Consider the following 22,018-nt stretch of genomic DNA (forward strand, 5'->3'; position numbering starts at 1 on the left):
GGACACAGCTACAGTTAGCATTGTTAGCAAAATACCTTGTTTTATAGGACAACTGACAGGAGAGGGGCACTTCGGGGACCAATCAGATTCCAGCACACCTGAAGCTTTCTGGTTTTCTATTGGCTGAGGGTTAATGGGTGCGGTTGATAAGCCGTGTAACCGGCGGGCGCAGGGACCCAGCAGAGCTCCCTATCTCTCCCTGTGAACCGTTGGTGCTCCTGTCTCTCAGCCGGGGACACATCAGCTGAGACGCGGGGACAAGTCGGACGACTCACGGCCGTGCGGCTCCGACACATTCACCTGGACACTCGAAACTCTTCTTCGGGGACATGTGGCCACGGTGACGCCGCCATGGCCAAGCGACCGGGCACCGACGCCGGGATGCGGACACCGCCGACCCTTCTCCGGGACTTCGCCGCCAACCTGGGCTCCGGGAATCTGTTGAACACGGACTGCGGGGACGGAGCCGAGGAGGTGTCCCTGGAGGACATCCTGAGCCTGTACAGCCAGCCCATCAACGAGGAGCAGGCGTGGGCCGTGTGCTACCAGTGCTGCCGGACGCTGGCGCAGAGGCACCGGAGGAAGAGCCCCAGGTCGGCGGGGGCCTCGGCCGCCGGGTGGCCGCGGAGGATCGAGGGACCCGGGGACGTGAGGATCGGGAGGGACGGCGCCGTGGAGCTGCGCTTCGGAGACAGCGCAGGTAAACGAACCGAGGCCCGGGGGCAGGTGGCTGTTATTTACCCCGACACGAGAGCCCGAGTAGCCGCAGTTTTCTGCAAGACAAAGCGTCCCCCCCCCTGTTATTTTTCCAAGGCTGCCATTAAATGAAACGCTTCTCCATCCGACTCCTCTGATCGCAGGCCAGGAGCGGAGCATCCCCCCCCACACAGAGGCCATGTTGTTGTGGCTGTCTGCTTCCAGCCATGTGGTGAATGTGTTTACAGACGTGCCTGTTAATAATGCATCGTAGATCATCGCTACACAGCTCCTGGGAATCATCATAATAATATTAATAGACAAACACCAGGGAGGATGTGTTATCGTCTCATTATAAAACAACAGACAGGTTCTGTTCTCACAACCAGAATCTGATATTTGCATGATGAACAGGCTCCACGGCTCCAGTCTGGCTGCTCTGGGCCCGTGTTTGAAGCCCAGCTCCTGCAGCAGGTCGGTTAGCTTCAGTAAACATTGGACCATGTGATGCATTCGAACTGCAGAGCACCGCGGGAGCCAGGAACGAGCCTGCAGTCAAACTAAAGAGATCCCCAAAAAACGCTATATGCAGATGAGTCACTGCTAAAAGCTTCATTTATTAGTGTCATTTAGATAGAGACGCACAGGTTGTTGTTGTTGTTGTTAGTGGAGGAAAGGTTCAGTTGTCCAGTGCATTCAGAGTAGGGTGTGCTTCAGATGTTTAAAACGAGGAAATGCACGTTCGAGGTCAAAGGTAGCGTGCACACATGCTGCATAGAAGTCATTCACTCAGTTCTGAAGGAATAGTTTGTGTTTCACCTTTTTAACTATACACATCAGAGCTGAAGTTATTGAGTAGATAAATGAATCGGTAGGAAATGTGAGTATAAATTGCACAGTTTCAGTGGTTCCTTGCTTGTTTTTATAGTCTTCTATGGTAGAAAGGTGAATAAGTTTTACCTTGTGGACTGTCGGGTGAACGAAGCAAACGATGCGGCAATGTCAACATGAGTCTCTGACATTTCAAAGCCAATTATAAACCCCAAAGAACACTAAGAGGAAGTTAATGGATAATGTAAAGCAATTGTATTCCGGATGACTTTCTTGGATCCATTTTTAATTTACGCTTGTGGTGGAAGTTGAAGTCACATGTCTGAGCACCTTAAACTCATGTCAAATCATCACACTTTTTGGGTGGTAGTGTCACAGATCTTGATTGGCTGTTTTGGTCACATGAGAAATCTATGGAAGGAAAATTCCATCTTTCTCTGATCCAAATAACAGGGAGAGAGGACCTGCTCCTGATGTAAATATAACGTATTTAATTATAAAGGGATGATTCTAGGGTAAAGAAAACAACAATTTTAGATGATTACACAATTGTTTAAACGTCACTAGGATCTTTTTATATTAAATTTTTGCCAACAGATCCCTTTCACCTAAATCTTACACACTGAGCTTTTAATCGTGATCGGATATGGTTGGAATTTCGGTTCCTTAAGTATCTAATATGACTTAATCAGAAAAATTAATTTAATTAAAATCTGTTACAGACTAAAAGTTTGATGATTTGGTACAGAACGACCAACCTACTAAATCTAGTATAATCCAGTCTCAGGTATTAACGAAACCGAGGGTGCTCTTGTGTGATATAATGTAATATTGAAAGTGTATTGTCTACTCAAGCTTCCAGCAAAGATTATAACCGTCTACGTCAGCGCGGGTGTGTAGTGCAGGTGAACACAATGTCTCCGAGCCTCGCACCCTTTCCACTACATTCCATTAATATGTGAGAGGTAAAGGTGGGTGTGGGAGGAGGAAGTGTGGCAGTCAGTGGAGCCTCAGGCAGGAGTTAACGTCCTCCCTCCCTCTCCCTCTCTCTCTCTCGCTCTCTCATGGGAACCTATCAGCCACCTGCCTTCTTCTCCCCCCCTGATTACTTCTTCACCTCACGAGCCGACGTCTCGGTCCTGTCCTCCTTCATCTCCCTGTATCAAGCTTACCAGAAACGTTTGCCATGTGTGGAAATCACACTTTCAGTAAAAACATACTCGTCAGACTTGTCTTCCCATGTGTCATCGCTCGGCCTGAAATAGAACCAATGTGATGATTGGAGGCACAGCTTTAAAAGTCTTTGACTGCAGATGAGTTTAGAGATTACTGGGGAAAGTTCTCTGCCGTGCCTCTCTCCAGTTGTTGATGTGTTCTGGGTGAGCTTGGCCACGTCCTGATTCTTATTAGACCTGGAGATGAGTGAGATCTGTGTCTTATTTAGCCTCCAGCAACTCAACCCTGGGTTTAAAGAATCTACTTGCCCCAGCAGAAAATATAAGCTTATGCAACCTACGTATAGCCTGCATATATGACTCAGTGAAAATGTGTCATGGTTTGGCCGGAACCCAGACCACCAGGGATCGAGCTCCACAGCCTCTCTACCCTGCTGTTGTGGTCAATTTACATGTAATCTCTGCAAACAAGGAAGCATTCATGTTTTTTGTGGTGCATGCCTAAAAGAATCCCACTAACAAGCAGCACAGAGCCCAAGTCCAGTGCTATCGATGCACTGCTCCTGCTGCAGTCGGATCAATTCACATGAAGAGCTTCGGAGAATTTATTCACTCCCACTCCTCGTTGCCGGAAGGAGCCGGAATGATGCATCGAGATGAAACTTGTTTACCCCAAGATTGTCAGTGATTCATACCTACAGGAGGGCTTTTTGTTGATTTGGCACATGCTGTATATTAACTGAAATGATATCCGTACAGTTAATGTGGTTAATTATCTCATTGAAAGGGTTTAAGTTAGGATGGAACCTCCTCGTCCTTATTTGTTTATTAGATTAGAGGCCAGTGATAGATGAGACCGAACTTTCCATTTTTATCTTTGGTCTATAGCTCACTCTCTGCTAAACCCTTCCAGCAGCAGAGATTTTGATTTTTTTTTCCTTTGAATAACAGAGTGAGGGTGACACTGAGCTCTGCTCCAAATATGCCGCTGCGATTCATTTTCTCCTATGAAAGACGAGGGCCCTTGCCACGCCACTTCTCTCCTGCGCTTGGACAGAGGACTCAGTGTTTTCCTGATGAGCGTTGGTGCATGACGGTTGATGTCTGGAGACCTGCACAGAATCGCTACAGAAAAACTGTAGTTGTAATTTCTTCAGTTTTGAAGCTCTGCATTAAAAAAAACTTGTCCGGACTGGAAAAAACATAATCATTCCCTCAACCGATGGAATTCAGACCGGAATGGTTTCAGCATTCACGGAAATGTTAAACCTGACCAAAGCAGCTCACTTTTTCCATGATGCCCTGATTCTACACTTTGAACTGGTGAAAGTCTGCAGATCTATTGCTCTGTTTGTACTTTCACCCCTGACGTTACTCTCTCAGTCAACCTTCAAATCACTGCTTTCTCATGATAACTCGTCAAATGTAAAAATATATCTAGTAGAGGTTTAATATTTAAATAAGTGTGCAAAATCAATACATTTTATACTATTTATATTAGATTTTTATATTATATTATATTATATTAGAAAGTACTGGTTAATACCATCTCGTTTCTTGTAATAAACAAATTATATTTAAAAACAGGTTCGTAGGTTTTTGGAAAAACCAAGAGGCCACATTCAGGCTCAGTCTTAAAAAGGTCACTGTCATGGTTGAGTTATTGGTGTCTTTACTTTTTACTTACCATTTTGAAAGAGGTTACCTTGGTAATAATGGATGGCGTGTAATGGTTTTGACGTGTGTCCCCACAACTGGCCTCCAGTGGCAGGTTTTGACACTTCATTTTGCCTCAGGCGGCAGCTCGCAGAGAAAACACAATCATTTATTCACTCCCTGGTTTCACAGTCATCTGTAGAGCTATAATCATGCGCTCCAGCTTTTCATCTGCTCCTGGGTGGCTGCATTCTCACTCGCAGCAGGAGAAGTTCAATCTTTTATGTTCTGTAACTCTGTGTGTGTGTGTGTGTTAACTGTCTGTTCATGGAAAGATGACTCGCACAACTGTACAGTACATGCATTTTTTCACTGGGTGTTTCCCTGGTTGATTGTTACACTAACTACATAACTACATGCTTAAGTAAAAATCATCCCTGATCATAAGTGTCAATAACATCCCTTCTGTTTTCTGTCATTACAGATGAATACACATCGGCCCCAACGTCATTAGAGGTGAGTTCCTCCAGTCACTTAACCATCAGTGGTAGAAAATGAGTTTTCTGTTTCAGTGAGTGCCGCTGAAGCTGTTTTGCCGGTTTTCTATTAACAACATTCCAGCAGCAACACTCAACACAGAGAATGCAGTCTGTGTTTTTTTTTACCTTGAAGTTTTGGTGTCGATGCATTATTTAGTTCACTGATCACGCTGACTGAGACAAAACAGTTTCTCAGCTTTCCCACCATTGATGCTATTAGTGAGCATTCACACCACAAATAGACTGGTGGGGCCCGTGAGGGAAATGTTTCCTCTGCATCGAGCCGGTGTAAGAAGACATTCTGGTGGTATTCTTTTTCTCGCGTGTAGGGACTATTTTATCTGTAGGAACTGCTAGAGAATTGCTTGTTACGTCACATCAGTACAGTCTAAGTACAGGCATGCATGATAAGCACTTTCACCTCCAACAAAGAGGTTATGTTTTCCCTCTGGTCCGTTCATTTGTTTGTTTGTCAGCAGGATTATGCAAAATCTACAGAACAGATTTCCATGAAACTTGTTGGAAGGATGTTGTATGGGCCAGGAAACAATCCTTTCCATTTTTGTGTATATGCAGACAAAAAGGGGGCGGATCCAGGAATTAACTTTCAATTTCTCAAACATTGGGAGATGGGGTGCTGGGGAAAAAAATGTAGGGACTGATTTCTATGAGTATGTCCATTTTGGTGAGGCTTGACTGAATTTAACAGGACAAAATCTCGGCTTCCAGCGGCTGCAGAGAAAGTTTAGTCCATCACAAATCAGTTAACCTGTTCAAAGGGGTTAGGGTTAGGCACGGTGCATGGGCATCCCTTTGCGTGTTTTTTACCCACAGACTGAGCTCTGACCTGGGAGGCTCATGAGGGAGTTCACTACAAGTGGCACTCTCCACTTTGACTTATTGTGTGAGCTGCACTCTAATGCAGAAGAGTGCTTTAAAGGAGAGCCCATCTTTGTTCTTCTCCACTTTTAGTTCATGAATGCGTTACTTAAAAAAAAAAAAAATTCAAAACACACTCAAACTTCAGCACCAAAACCACGTGAGGGGAGTATGTGGCCAGTGTGTATTTGGCAAAGCTGTGTACATTATATAATGTTGGGAGGAGAAGTCGCTCTCTTAAGCTTCCTTATGTGTACACAGACTAATTACACAGAGTCCTCTGTCAACTCCTAGCGGTCTGGTCCTCCTTCATGTTTGTTTTCGTTTTTCCTGTGATCACAGGCATGCACAGTATGTGTGTTCTTAGCGTGGCTCGGTTGGAAAAATAATTCCTCTGTCAGCTGACGGTTGGAACATGAGTGAAATCTCATGGCGGAACTGTGACGACTCGATCATGGGAGTGAAAGTGTTTGAGTACGACTGTTTTCTCACCTCATAGTCATACATTGACCTTGTCTTCCATGGTAGTTGGTGCTGGACTGCTCCTCGCATGATGACAGTGCTCATGCTGTGATACTCGGGACAGGGCGTGTTCGGTTCCTTAGAAATAAATTCTTCGCATCTGTGTAATGGACACACCTTGGTTATTTTAAGTATTTGTTTTTTTTTTAATCTTATTGATTGGTATGTTGCTCAAGTACAGATATAACAACCTGTCACGGGTGTGAGGCAGTGGCTTGTGTTTCTTAATCAGTTGTTTGCCCTGCACGCTAAAAAACAGACAACAGCAATATGGCTGGTAATCTCTGTCTGTCAGTTGGTTCACTGTTGTGGTCAAGATGGAATTCAGTGTCCTCCTCGAGTCCCTTTTTGCAAACCTGCACTTGCCACATCAGCATAGCTCTGAACAGGACTCGATCTGTTTCTGGTTTGACCAGTCACATTTGAGCAGGCTTTGGTTGCCCACAGGCAAACCGTTCATTTGGAGAGCAATAGAGTCTGAACACATTGACTGAAATACATTGGCTATTTTAATATATCTTCAGTCATATGCCGATGGATGTGAATAGAAGTTGCCCAAAATGTTGTATGGACACCTACAAAAAGCTGTTTGTGTTCTTTGTGGAGAAAGGTTTGACTTGTGTGATAAAAGAAACTAGTCAGACGGGTGCAGCGAATGAAGGATGGACTCTTGGCTTGGATTATCCACCATCTACACAGGAAGTCTCACAATATTGGCTTGGCCATTGCCCCCAGAGGCTAATTCATGATCTGATGATAGCTGATGGGTTCCGAGATCGTCCGATGCATAACCTGGAAATCTCTCAACAGATGAACTGACATGAAATTTGCGTTCATCCTAGTGGAAGAAGCCCATTGATGGTTGAACCTCTGTGTTAAGTGCTAATATTGGCTCTTCAACATCAGTAATACTGCAGAGCAATGCTTTCACACATTTTGGCCTGAAGGGTTTGTTGTGTCTCAGTCTCTTGCGTCAGCGAGTCAGCCACTGCCTCCCTCACGCATACCTCTGCTTCCACACGCCCAAGTCTTTTGCAGCTAATCACTGGCTTGTCAGGAATTGACCCACTTTCCCACTCACTTACACCAAAGAACTTGTGTTGGAATAATCATCAGTGATGTCTAACAAGATTCTGATTAGGTTTATTACATTAAAGCTGGTCGCTGGTCATGAGTTAGCTTTTCCTTCTTGGTGCCGTGCTGTTATTTTGGTGATAGTTGGTGAATATTTCTAACTGGAAACCAGGCTCCATGTGAGACTTGCACCTTCTGCTGCAGCCCATAAACACAAGATTAACCCAGTTTGTCTGCAGTTGAAGATTAAGGTGAGATTAGCTATAGTATCCTGTTACAGGTTCTCCAGGTTGCCAGATCTTCTCAGGACTGCGCAGCGCAATTTAGGGCCAAGACAATTAGTCGGCCGGCACCATTCACAGGGTTAAAGCCTTGGATTTTGAAATTGATCCTAATAGAGCTTCAGTTTTGATTGAGTTGGTCAGTAAGCAGTCAGTAAGCTATTAAACATGTCGTGAAATGCCATGATTGACAGCTGAGACTGGCTCACGAGTGCTATCACTACTGCACAGACAATGGCCCCAAAAGACGGCAATATCACAAGATGGCAGCCTCCGTATCTGCGATATTTTGGCTTCATTTTTGTACAACGTGAGGAATTGGTGACACATGGTCCATATACAGTCTAGGTTCTATACGAATACCGGCTTTCCTTCTTCTCCTTCCTGACGTCAGACTGCACATTTTGAGAGGAGGAAAGTGATGATTTTCATGTAGTTTGTCAGATTCTTTTCAGGGTCAGTTGCCTGCTTGTTTGTGGATTCAGTTCAGACAGCAACCCCTGGAGTGACACCCAATCTGATCCCTGTCTACCTGACATACCAGTGACCTCTTTATGTTGCACTCTGCTTTTATCCTAATCCATCAATGGATTTGTGACATTGACGGCTTTACTTAAAGTCCCCAGTTCAGTTCGTATTACAGTCCCAGATTCTGCCTATACAGGCATATTCACAGAAAGCACTAACCCCAAAGGAATCCACATATCGAGTAATCTGAACTAATTGAGTCTGGGGTACTTATTTATATCCACTGCAGAAGAAACATTCCTCATTATCTTGTCCAGTCAGGCCTGAGACATGAGTAGAATTTCCTTTGTTAGTCTGCCAAGTTTATGGAGGAATCAGATCTTTTACTGGAGATGTTTTGCAGTAGCTGCCATAAAGTTCAGGGTGGTTACTGGAATGAGATAAATTGGTTTGTGTGAAGGAGACAGATTTTCTCCTTGTCATGATAGCTGCCAATCACATTTGTGTGATGTGCAGAGCCACTTTGAAAATTCAGACAAACCCATTAGGGAGGGCTGGGTTATTTTGCAGCAGATTAATAAAAGGCTGTGGTGAAATAAAGTTGGGTCTTTTGAAAAATAAAGAAAAGCCTCTCATCTTCTATATGTATCACACTGATGGCTGCGAATGATGACCTGTATCATCATAGGTGGATGTTGAATGAATCCATAGGGACATTTTCTCAGTCCTCAGCAATTTCCAGTTGACTTCAATTGACTTGGATGCCGACTCAACACCTTTTGACCACGAAAGGAGCACAGAGCCTGTGACCATGAGGAGATATTTAAAGAGCAGCATCGTGTTCTGTCCGTCCACGGAAGACAGGGAAACGGCGATGCTGCAGACCGGGGGAGGCAGAGCATCTGCTATTGCGGTGGAAACCTCTAGATTTAGCTCTGGTTATGTAACTGTCTGTGGAGTGGTGGCTTTGCTCTACTGCTGCATCAAACGCTGAAGGCTGCTTATCCCACTGCTTTGTGAACTCAGCTGGCCACAGAGACACTCCAAAGGCAACAGTGCGATCGTGTTAACCTCAATCTGCTCAGTTGCAATGCATGAAAATATGAGCTCATAATATTTACAGCAGCTATTCAGTGCTGTGCTTCCCTCCCTGTCCTGCACCACCTTTAACTGAACCTTAAATCTGAAGCAGCATGGACGTTTATGTCAGCTTTACATTTGACAAACTGAGCTCTTTAAAACAAATACCTCATTCTTATCCCATCTGTGTACTGGTTCCCACATCGGTTCTTCTTCCTTCCTGGATGCTGTTTGATTAGCTATTGTATACAACTGAAGATACATATATATCTGTAGTTTATTGTTTCAGGATTATTATTTTTTTTGCATTTTTCCACTTTTAAATTAAACTTGGAGACGAACACAACATTTTGTTAATTATAAATAGAGCTGTTGCATTTTCCCCTTTCTGATAACGATACCTGGGCTTTGCATAGCTGCCAATATAATTACAGATCCTGTACTTGTTTCATGGATATTACCAGCTGTATATTGTGGTATATAAAATTGAAATAGTTGCACGTAAAACTTGTACAGGACTTTATTTTGTGATGCTGCGTTGGAACCGAATGAATTTCTGGCCGTGATTGAAGCACAGACAGAAAGCCTCCCTCCGACAGTAGCACACAGCCTCAGGGCCTCGAGCCACAACCATCGTCAGTATTTATACTCAGTGACCAAACTCGCCTGCTTGTCTCTGTGATCTGTTCGGCCTTGGAGCAGACCGAACAGATGTCCTTAATTATCTGTCTCACGTTATTTAGTTTGGTCATCAAAAGGCCAGTGTTGAGGCTTGACCCATTTTCAAGGAAGTGGAAAAAACAAGACTTCAGTTTTTGAGTGGGCACAAAGCTTTAATAAAAGGTCAATTTCAAAAAATGTTTTATAACTTATTAGCTATTTTGATTCAACGTTATCTTATGTGTTCCTTCAGGAGATGAACGTGATTCATGAGTAAAACATTTTCTTCATCTTAATCATCGAATCCTGACACACTCCCTCTGACAACGGTCGGAAAAATGGAGATTCTCTAGTATAATATAAACCACTGTTGGGAAAACCACATTTCTTACCCTGGGCAATGTCTCATATGAGAGCCTAGTATCTTTTTATTTGTTAGTGTAGTGTTAGAAAAGAGGAGGGAGGCTGGAGAATATTGTGAATGGACATATTCAGAAAGAGCCACATTCATGAGGAGGATTTGTAGAATTTACACGTTTATTAAGTAAACTGATAAAAACCTGCGTCAACACTGATATTAAATAGTTTTTCCTCCTTCGACATCAAGATGACTCATCTTGCTGCATTTCCCAAGAAGCATTCGAAACTGTCGGAGCCTTTGTGGGTGTCTGAGGCCTCACTGGTGGGAACACACTGTATGTGTGTTGCATCCTCTGTGGCAAGCCTTCACCCCTCCTAGGTGGAGCCTAGTTTCTATTAGTGGCTCAGGCGGTTCCTGAAACCCAGCAGTGGGTTCTCTGGACGTCTTTCCCAACTCTTAATCCGCACCGTCATTCCCCCGCCTTCTTCTGCCTTGCTGCCTCCTTTCCTCATTCCTCTGTCACAAGTCTTCATATGAGATCATCACGTGTAATTGGAAAATCAAACTGTTTTTCCCTCCTTCCTGTTTCAGATGTTTTCCCCCATTCCTTCTCAATAATATTCTTCAGTATAAAGAGCTGAATTATATATCTATATTTCCTTTCCTTTCATGTCTGTAATATAGGCTATCTATAATGCCACCAGGGGGCAATCAAGACGCTTTGGCTTAACTTATAGGTGGCATTCATTTTGTCTGTCTTAAAATACAGTCCATGGTCTATTTTTGTGTTGGCAGGGAAACTGGATTCAAACAACTAGTGTCTGAATATGCTCAGGCATATTTAGTATAGTAAATATTGCTCATTTGGAAATGTAGTCTAATGCAACTGAAATATTGGACATGGACTCGAGGATTTTCCATATTTCAGCACTGATGATAATTTTAAGGAGATCCCTTGCATTGTCTGTCACTGCAGCATTCCCCGACTATCTCACAGCGCATGTTGTCCCACAGATGGATTATGAGGTTACATAATCAGACACTAAGGAATAGGATATTTATTTTAGCCCTGGAACAGGATTACCAGCCGTGCACACAGACAGTTGATAAACGATAACATAGAACGCCACAACATTGATCTTTGCTCAAAGAGATTAGGATCAGTAGATTAGTGCCTGGGAATTTTTTATGGGTTTGGTTACTTAAATTGTTTTGGTATTTTTAAGTACGAAGTGTTTTTGTTTTTTTAGGAAGACAGTGTGGAGTTTAATTGTAAATAAGAGACAAGATGACACAAATTCAACAACAACTGGCACAAAGTCGTGATACACTGCTGTTTAGTATTGAGCAGTTCTGACCAGACACAAAATAGTGAATAAAAAAAATGTCATGTTTATTTTTGATACTACATCATTACAACTCAAGGCCCCTGCAGCTTGAACAGTACTGACATGAAATTGGTCAAACTCTCTGTTTCAGACGTGACTTACCGGTGTTAACGTTTCACCTTTTTCATTCTAGATCAAACAAAGCAGAAGATCGGCACGTAGCTCTTTGAGTCAGGTGATGCAGAACTTTGTAGTTTGTCTTAGGGTTTCAAAGTCAGGATCGTCTTTATTGTCCCACTGTCAGACTGTGACAACAGCACTAAAAACACAGAGCAAGCCTGTGCCTTTCACATATGATGAACACAGCAGCCTTGGGTCAGACACCTTCAGGAAAATGCCCAGAACATTAAGACAAGGGCTGCTGCCTGGGTAGAGCATGCAGGAGGAGGGACACGACCTATAAACTCCACTGCACAAATCACATGTTTTTGTTTACGGCACATTTTTCTTTCTTTATAAAGATGAATGAACCATTGAATTATCCTCTGGATTATCAAACAGACAGTCATCACAAACCTGAAGGAGACTGTGTTTATTTATTATCTCATGAACAGCTGTTGTTTATGGATGATGAAAACAATCCAGTGGAAACATCTTGGTTGCTGAAGTAATTAACCCCAAACCTGCTCAGTCAACACCCTCTCTCTCTCTCTCTACCTCTCTCTCTCTACCTCTCTACCTCTCTCTACCTCTCTCTCTCTCTCTACCTCTCTCTCTCTACCTCTCTACCTCTCTCTACCTCTCTCTCTCTCTCTACCTCTACACTCCCACGGCCGAGCACCAAACCCAAGAGCAGCCAGCCGTGCCCGTCCACAACGGCTTCACCCATATCAGCCCTGTTTTTGTTTTTTTAGACTCCTCCCCTCTTCAACAATGTGGCTCCATTCCTTTTAAGTATAAGAACGTACAGTACACGAATCAGTCACAGTGTGATGGGATAGTTTCATTGCCTTTAAACAAAAGCCATCGAACAAAAGCTTAGAGGTTTTGTTTGTTGTTGCTACATTTAGACCTGCAGTGACGCCATGTGGGGCCAAATATGGTATAAAGCAGCACTGGGATGTCACTCATCAAGGAAAACTACCACTTTTAATCACTTAGTTGATTAAATGGAGTTTCTCAGATTGTAGTCGACAGAATAATGGAACAATTGGGGTTATTTGTCCCGTCAAACAAAATGTCTGGAAGCGAGATGAGCTCAAAGGTACATTAAGGACAAGAGATGTGAAATAATTCTGATTCGCAAACTTGATTTGAGGGCATTGGTTGAAAGGAGCTACCAGGAGAAGACATGCTGCAGTGAAAGAACCGCTTTGTCTCTTGGTGCCACGGAGGTAGTTTGAGACATTATGATGAGTTGGATCAAGCTGTAGAAAGAGATGGGTCATACCCGGCTTATTAATGAGGGGAAGCAGTTATTAAATGAAATCATCCTAAGATTATGGTAATAATCAGGCGGTTTGGAGGAACACTGTGGCCTCGTTTCACATCGGCTGTGGGCACATGACCCGTCTTCTGGTCCGTTCAGGTGAATGGAGTTTACTGTCAATGGACTTGTTTATCCGACCAAAACAGGGCTGCTATGAAGTCGGGTTTGCTCCATGAGAATGTGCTGGTGTGCCATTGATTACAGATCAGCAGGGGCAGAGAAAATTGACAAAAACGGACTGTAGAAACTCAATTCAGAGGAACTGTTTTTAATAATCATTTTGTAACAAATGTTTTTTTTCTTCTTTACAGGTAATCGACTCACTGGGCGTCATGATCTACAAAGCTCTGGACTTTGGCCTCAAGGAAAATGAGGAGCGCGAACTCAGCCCCCCGCTTGAGCGCCTGATAGACATGATGACCAACAATGAAGAAACGGAGAGCGACCCCTGTCCTGACGAGGGCTACGAGGCCACTGAGGAGGAGGATGAGTGCGAAGGGGAGGAGGAGGAGGAGGAAGAGGAGCTCGTTTCCACTGCCACTACCGGCACAGTCGGCAGCATTCGCGGCTATCGAGATATTATCTTGGTAGGTTGTTGTTCCAAAGTGTTCTCGCTTTTTCCACCCGCATTTTTTTAGGTCAGGTCTGTAAACAGAGCAGTACGTCCACATGTCATTATCACTCCAGCTCAAAACAAATTTCCCTGATGGAGGCCGTCACGCTGTAAATTCCCCAAGTAGCTTCAGAATATGAGACTTGTAATTAAAACTTTGTAAACACGCCGGTATTTGTGGAATAGGCTCAGAAACTTTCACAGCGTGTTCCCTCCATATAATGAACCTGGTGTAGGATATAAATGTTAGGTCTGTTCGCTGCCATGCGGCGGCGGCCTGGCCCCTAATTCCTCCCAACAATGATTCTCTTTGAGTGTAGTCTGCAACATGTTGATATGACATGGCCAGATTAGGCAACGAGACATTCCTGACTGACCTTCCTCGCTTGCTGCTGTGGTGTCAGGCAGAGGCAGGTTGGGTCGACGAGGGTTCAGCGAGACGTGAAGCTGACTGGTGTTGACAGGAAAAGTTGCCTGGTGAATGTGCAGAGTGGTGCATTAGTAAAATGGAGCAAACTGAGGGAGTGCCCACACCAGCCAATGTCGTCTTACCAAAGCTGTCAATCTGAAGCTGCTCTCAGACGTGCACTGAGCTCCACATAATCTCCTGACATTCTTCGGATATGAGATCGCAAATGTCTGCGGAGTTTTTACCACCAAGCCTGCAGTCAAAACTCTGGATAATGTCTGAATGAGTCCATGTGAGAAAACGGTGCAAAGATCCTCTGCAGGATTCACCCCAAGCAAATTGGCTTGTTTCTGACACGTAACGGACGCAAAACTGAAGAATTAAAAACAAACAAAAAGAAAACCTATTCACGTAGAAGACCAAAGTATCAAGAGGGCGCCGCCCATCACCTGAACACTCCTTATGTTTCTGTGTTCTGCTTTGTTCATGTGTGGAAAGCAAAGTTTGCAGAAAGTCGGGACCCAATTGTGCCAACATCCTCTGGAGTTGATGTCAAAACACAGCTCATTGTTCGGATTATTGTCCAAACATTTAGCTCCTGATGATCGCTCACCAATTGTCACGCACAGAGAGACATCAGTTTGACCTCACATCTGTAAAGAGTCACATTAGCTCATGTTGCGGTTAAACTTCTTTTGTGCCTCATTTTTTTGGGACGATAAATATGTTTTTATGCTTGATAAATAACATTGTGTTTGGTAGAAACTGTGGAAACCACAGATATGAATATATATTAGCATGTCGGCAAATACTCTCACTCCCCAGGTGTCGGTTTACGTGGGAATTTCCTCTCAATGACAAGGAAGAAGACACTTTCTGCTGAGTCAGACGTGGCTGTGGCTCGCCCTTCAGAGGAACACGAAAAATGTCATTCGTCCGGTTTATTCCTTTTGTTGTCGCTGGAGTTGGTTTGGCTGCTCATCCACTACTGTGGCAGGCAGCCTTTTATTATCACTACAATCACAGGCGAATCATAAGGGTCAGATCTTTTAAATGGCGTTCAGGTGATGCCACGCACACAATGTCGCTGCTGTACTGGACAATCAGGTTCGGGCTGTTGTTGATTTGTTTTTCTACTTCACACGGGAAAAGGTTATAGCTGCACGAGTGGTGTTGATCTGTGGATGGTAGAATTGCTAAGCCGACGGATCGCCATGACAATTTCTAGAACCATTCATGTTTATTGGGGGGGGGGGGGGGACAACCTGGCTTTTCATCTAGCGACACCACCAGGTGACCCGTGGGGCTTCAACACCTGTTGAATGCATTATCATGAAATTTGGCTCAGACATTTCTCCCCTTCTCTCTGGATGATTCACACTCACTTTACTTTGACTTTCCGTGCAATGAAGTAATCAGGCGATTTGGTGTTTTTTAAAAATGGTATGACGTGAAGCAGTACTTCAACATTATTCTATGGGCCTATTATCACCATTAGTAATATGCAGCTTCAGAGGCGGGTGCACAAGGTGAGCACACATACAATTGTTCTGTTTCCTCTGCAGAGACACTTATGACCATGATGCACCAGGCAATTAAATGGAATTAGATATTGGTTATTACATGTTATGCCCAAACACACCCATGGTTAATAAAGAGAGTAAATAAATCATTTTGAACCACCCACTTCCACAATTAAACCAACAAAAGTGAATTTAGTCACACCTTAAATGTTCTTTTGCTTTAGAACATTTACTTTAATCATTAAAGTAGTGACTTTATTATTTATACAATTTGGGTTTGGCAGAAAATTGACTAAATGCAGATTGTTAAATCAAATAAACAAAAGTTTTTAGGATTACATATTTATCTGTCAAAAAATAACTTTGCGCATGGCTTTTGGTGTGTATATATTCTTTTTCTATACAATAAATAAATAGTTGGTCACACATACTGCTCTTTTCCCCTCCAGATATGTTCTTCCCACCTGCCCAGCCCATCAGACGCTCCCAGTCACTACCAGGCCGTGTGCCGTGCTCTCTATGCCGAGACCAGGGAGCTGCGCACCTTTCTGGAAAAGATCAAGAATGCCAAAGAGGTAAGACAGTCCGGCCTCTGACCGCTGCAAGTTAATGAGGAATCTGGTGAGGGTACTTCACAGACGAGCAGAAAAACAAACCATTCCATCTGCTCATCCATCTGAATCTTTCTTTTCTTTTGCTGTGACACGTGATTATAGTCTGACATGTGCACTTAGTCATCTACACCTTTTTAAGACTTATAAAGAAACTTAGACACTCCCATTTAATAATTTCTTCTCCTTCCCAAAGTTCGCATGAGTCGTACTCAGTTTGTTGGACCCGTTTACACATCACACACCTGTCATAATACAAAAGAAATTGAAAGAGAAAAAAATATCTGAGAAAGTACCAAACTCTAGTCTCTGGGATTTTACCAGTTTTCTTTTTCCTTTTCTTTATTTAATTGGTTTAATTAGGATATGTTTGGTCAACAGGATTTTTATTGCTGTAAAAAGAAAATCACAGAGTCGTGCCCAGAAATAACAACAGCGGCCGCCCACAGGGTCCAGACCTGTGTTGGTGTCCCTGTCTGACCCCCCCCTGCTCAGGGCATCTGAGAACTCTTCATCTCTGAGACTTGTTGGGGATGATTTAAATCCAAATAGACATGATCTGGCACCACGCTGCCGGCTAGCTGGCAGATTTGATTCCTGTAAATGAGAGTATTGCTTCCGGAGTAATGGAGTATGAGTAGTGAGAGACTCCCTGTGGAGATCTTGAGGCAGAATGTCTCAGACAATCAACCAAGATGTGTTGGAGTTTGCTTTTTTAATTAACATGATTAATTCAAATCATTAGATTGAAGAAAAACATGAAAAAGAGTAGAGTCTTATTTCAGAAAAGACTTGAAGGTAATGGATATTGTGTGTGTAGATTTATAATGTGTTGTGCTTTGACTTTATTCTAATGAGAGGTACAACACATGTAGAATAGAATAGAAAAGCTTGTGTGAGAATTGGAGTGTGTATATCCGACGGGACCCGACAGACTCAGGCTGGGTTCAAACATTTTAAAATGATACTCAGGTTTGGGTCACGTTGGCTGGTCCATCTATTTTATCGTTTTATGCTGCACATGCCTGTCATCGGGGAAAACACCAGGCTTTGGTCTGGTTCAGACACAAAAAAATAGTTTTCATAGAGGCGTGACGAATAATAATGTCTCTTTAGAAAAACATGCATTTGTGAAAGTGACATACAAATCATTGTACACATTTGTTAATCGTATTCTTCAATCGTATATTATTTTTGACCACGTTGAGTCTATTTTCTCTCCTTCGTCCGAAAACCTCGGGCTCGGTGAGTTTTCTCTTGAGCTCGGTCGGGTTCGGGCAGAAAAGAGCAGCCTGAGCCGCTCTAGGTTTTCTCTTTGGCTACAATGATGAACACGTGTTGTGATCAAACAGGTTTCTACTATAATCAAATTTGCAAAATACATCATTTTAATGAACAACTTCAAAGAACCTATCCATGAAAAGTGCATCATAAAGCAGATGGGAAAACATTTCCTATAAATAGGCATCATATGAAACTCTCATGCACCGACTGGTTTGTGTTGGATGTGTCCACATGACTTGTCAGACGGCAGAGCGTCCGTGCACAGTATGAACACACGGGCTGCGACTTCAGCGGGAGGCGTGATTCATGTAAACGTTCTTATGTAATATATGGTTATTGGATCAAGTGTAACATTATTACATCAGTTAAAGGAGCTTACAGGAGGGGACTGCCGGGCGACTGGGGCCCCTCTGCCCCTCCTGTAGCACTGGATGTTCCATGATAATTGCTAATGAGTAACAGTACACACCATCTCACATGGCTAGGATTTAGGAGGATGATCAACAAGTTCTTTAACTTTTTGATATAGCTTTTACAGTCATATAATACAAATAAATAAGACTTTTATACGTCTATCCATTCTCTCAGTTGTCATCATCTACTTCTATCAGTCCTCTCCTCAGTCTTCTTTGTCACTTTGATGTCCATTTCTCCCTCTTTTCTTTCAGCTGTTACAAACTCTCTCTTTCTTCTGTCAGTGTATTTTAATTTCTTCTCCTTTTCTTTCCTGCCTGTTGAAAAAACACAGAAGCCAGTAGTTTTCCACGCTTAGTTTTACTGGTTTAAAAAAAAAAAAAAATGGAAAGATGAAGGATAAATACTGTACCAACATGTTTAAATATCAGAAGAGATCAGTCAAAAATATTACGCTCCGGTATAAGGGATGTGTTTGAGCAGAAACATGGGTGTGGAGATGTGAAGATGATGAGAAGAAAAGATGCCCATGACGTTCTATCTTTTGATTTGAGAGTCTGTCGCTGGATGATATCATAGATGATGTCTGATTAAATTTTTTTGATTAACCTGAGGTGAACTGGAGACAAGAATGAAGAAGGGTTAGTTTGAGATGAGGAACACAGTTTTATTTTATTATAGACTCAGTCAGAGTGGCTACCTCTCTTAGTCAGAACACACTCGTGCCTTCAGTAGGAAACAGATTAAGTGAAAGGATGGTGTGACAGTGTGCTTTAAAATACACGCGCACACACACACACACACACACACACACACACACACACACACACACACACACACACACACAGCAGAGGGCTTGTTACCAAGTCCAGGGTCACCACATGCTACAGACTATAATGAACAGGAGGCACATGTTCACATGGAGGTGGATTTGGTTTCTGCAACAGTCGTAGAACTTAAAATAACCGGCTCGTACAGTGAGGGTTCGGCAGACAGACCCATTAATAGCACTCATTAGTTGGTCATTGATTTCTCTTCTTCCCTCTGGTACAACTGTCAATATAGGATGAGACTGATATCGACATTCCCTTGCAAAATAACATCCATCGAGGAATTAACCAGACGGCTGGAAGTTTGCCATTGACCTTTACTTAATACCAGCCAGTGCTTACTGCATATCATAACAGTAGAAAAATATTTTAAATTTCTTTTTTTCATATTTCCTGTTCTTTTATTGACTAGAACCTTCGGAAAATGGAAGGTGAGACTCGGGAGGAAGCTGTTAAAGACCTCGATGACCTGCAAAACGCTGACTGGGTAAGAAGGATACTGCACCAAACACCAATGGATTAAACTATGTGACCATGCATTGGTAATTTTCCTACATGTGTGCTGCAAGTTCCTGCAAACTGTATTAATTATTTAAGTCCCTCCAGGCACGGTTCTGGGTGCAGGTTATGCGAGATCTGCGAGACGGCGTAAAGTTAAAGAAGGTTCAGGAACGCCAGTACAACCCACTGCCCATCGAGTATCAGCTCACGCCCTACGAAATGCTGATGGACGACATCCGCTCCCAACGTTACAAGCTGCGGAAAGTCATGGTGTGGATTTCATCATCCCTCACAGGCTCACCACAAACATTGATTTTATTTTTAGCTGGGGGCAAAATGTACATTATGTCCGTCTCCTGCACGTGAAGCTGAAATCTCAGATGGTTGTATGTATTTATCCTTTTTCTTTAATAAGTCGTTATCCATATCCTATTTTCCACTGTTGTCCCAGGTGAACGGAGACCTCCCTCCGAGGTTAAAGAAGAGCGCGCATGAAGTTATTCTGGAATTCATCAGGTCGCGACCTCCTCTCAACCCTGTGAGTAGTAAACCACGCTGTGCCACTAAATGGTTCCCGTTTGTCAATTATCAAGCATCCAGTTTTAAATTTTGTACCGAAGTTTATAATTACGTCTCCAGTTCTGCCATCTCGTGTATTTTTAGTTTGGGAATATTTAGAGAAAGATTGATCTGATACATGCTGTTACAAAACATGCAGTCTTTCTGGGCCGTTAGGAGGTAGGGAGGGGGGGGCAAATCTCTTTTTGGTCTCTGTGGTAATTGCAGCCGAGCACTCACTTGTGTGGTTGTCATGGCAGGTTGCCGCCCGTAAACTGAAGCCCCACCCTGTGCGACCCCGGAGCCTCCACGAGCGCCTGCTGGAGGACATCAAAGCTGAGAGGAAGCTCAGGCCCGTTTCATCACCGGACATGATCCGCAAGACTCGCCTGGGTGAGACGCCGACACATCCCAGCACACAGGCACAGATGAAACATGAAGAATAGAAGTGAAACACTCTTCTGGTTCTAAATCTGTCATATCTGAAACGAGCCTCAGGTGTTTCTGATGGGACTGTGGCTGTTTACAAACTGCATGGAAGCTCCTCTCGAAGCAAAAAACCATTAACCATGACTTCACTGCTCTTAACTGCATCCATCATTACTCTGTTTACTTCAACACTCCCCACGTTGATCTCTTCACCTAATCAGACGAGTCCCAGTGTTCAAACAAGGCCGACTGTGTCTACAGCTACTTGTGCTCTGCTAAAGTTACCGACCAGTGTTGTCTTGTTTCAACACTGTTGACCTTTTGTCAAAATGAATCCATTATGTAATGCAGCCTTTGTGGTATTCTCGATAAAACCCAGCAGTGCACGAGAGGCTCTGTGGGTATGAAGATAATGTGTTAAACCATTTAAACTTTAATCAGATAAAAACAAGAGAATATCCAGCAGTCAGTACCGTGCAGTGCCTCTACAGCACACAAGACGCCTTGTGTTGGGAGCTTAAGGAGGGAAACATGCAGCAGTTGTTTTGTAATCAGATACGTAGGAGACGGTACATGTGTTCCCCCGGAATACTGTCTGAAAAGCTGATGTTAGAAAGGGTATTTTTTTTAGGAAAACCTTTTTGGTATGAAAGTTTTTAAAGGTCAATAGAGAGGTGCAGAAGTTCATTTACAAAAGAGTCACTGTATTTAGAGAGGCTAAGAAGAAGTGATTTCCGTTGCATTAGCCAGAGCTAACTTAAATCTCAGCGGATATTTCAGGCTCCCACAGGAAATACAGCGATTTGTAACATATGCAAGATTTCAGTTTCGAGGGATGTCACTAGTGTCGCCAATTCCAACCTAATTAGGTTTAAGAACATTATGAGTGGTCAGAAAACCAGTCGGAGTTCATGTGCATTGGGTGAACACTGTACTTTTCTGAATGATGTTTTATTAACTTGGATGACTCATTGACTTCCAGCCATTTTAACTCGTGGATTTCTTTTTCCCCTCTCTGCCTCCATCTTTCTTTTTACTTTCCAAACACGGGCGTATCTGCCAGTCATGCGGCCTCTTAGCATGTCTTTCAGTTTTGACTCATCAGGTAAAGTTGAATGTCAGCCGTTGTGCTCCTACTGTCGCTCCTTTGTGTTTCATGTTTTTAAGGTCAACCACCTGCTCCTCCCTGATTCAAACACGCATACTCCTCCTTTTTCATTTCATGCTTGTGTCATAGAAATTGGGTGTGTGATACACTGCTGTCACTTGTTAGATGTTGTGATGCATAAAGCTACTCTACCCAAAAGGAAAGATGGGTCAGGAGAGTGCGACTTAATCTCAGGTTGTGTGAAATTGTTGTCATAGTGTTTATTAGAGCCCAATTGATTTATTGCTTGGCAGATAAAAATGTACTACTACTACTAATAATCATATCTTTATTTACATAGCACTTCTCAAAACATAGTAACTAAGTGCTTCACAATCAAAAATACATCAAATGTAACTTTAAACAATATAAGAATAAACACACTAAATGTGTGACATGATTTAAACATGACCTCCCTATAAAATATCAAATCCGCTTAGAGTTTATATTTGCTGATATGTGCTGATAAAAAAATATTTTACAGAATAAACGACTCTGAAATGTATTATATTTCTCATTACAAATTATATTTATTTTCTAAATTAAAGTTCTATATATTAGGTTGCATTTATAGTTATTTATAATAAAGTATTATGGCTGAACGGTACAATATCAAGCCTCAGTTATATTTCTTTGTGATAAAGGTTTGATAACGTCATC

The 22,018-nt window shown here is 42.9% G+C and overlaps 1 protein-coding gene across 1 annotated transcript in view; it reads left to right on the plus strand.

Moving 5' to 3' along the window:
* The first annotated feature begins 258 nt into the window (after positions 1-258).
* spire1a (spire-type actin nucleation factor 1a) overlaps positions 259-22,018 on the plus strand; it is a 28,549-nt gene continuing 6,789 nt past the window's right edge. Inside the window, exons 1-8 of the mRNA XM_061092917.1 lie at positions 259-700; positions 4,843-4,874; positions 13,351-13,626; positions 16,034-16,159; positions 19,136-19,210; positions 19,330-19,494; positions 19,676-19,762; positions 20,043-20,175. Coding sequence (XP_060948900.1) covers positions 352-700; positions 4,843-4,874; positions 13,351-13,626; positions 16,034-16,159; positions 19,136-19,210; positions 19,330-19,494; positions 19,676-19,762; positions 20,043-20,175 — 1,243 coding nt within the window. The 5' untranslated portion in view covers positions 259-351. The remainder of the gene's footprint in view (positions 701-4,842; positions 4,875-13,350; positions 13,627-16,033; positions 16,160-19,135; positions 19,211-19,329; positions 19,495-19,675; positions 19,763-20,042; positions 20,176-22,018) is intronic.

Source organism: Limanda limanda, chromosome 19, assembly GCF_963576545.1.
Source record: "Limanda limanda chromosome 19, fLimLim1.1, whole genome shotgun sequence".
NCBI lineage: Eukaryota > Metazoa > Chordata > Actinopteri > Pleuronectiformes > Pleuronectidae > Limanda > Limanda limanda.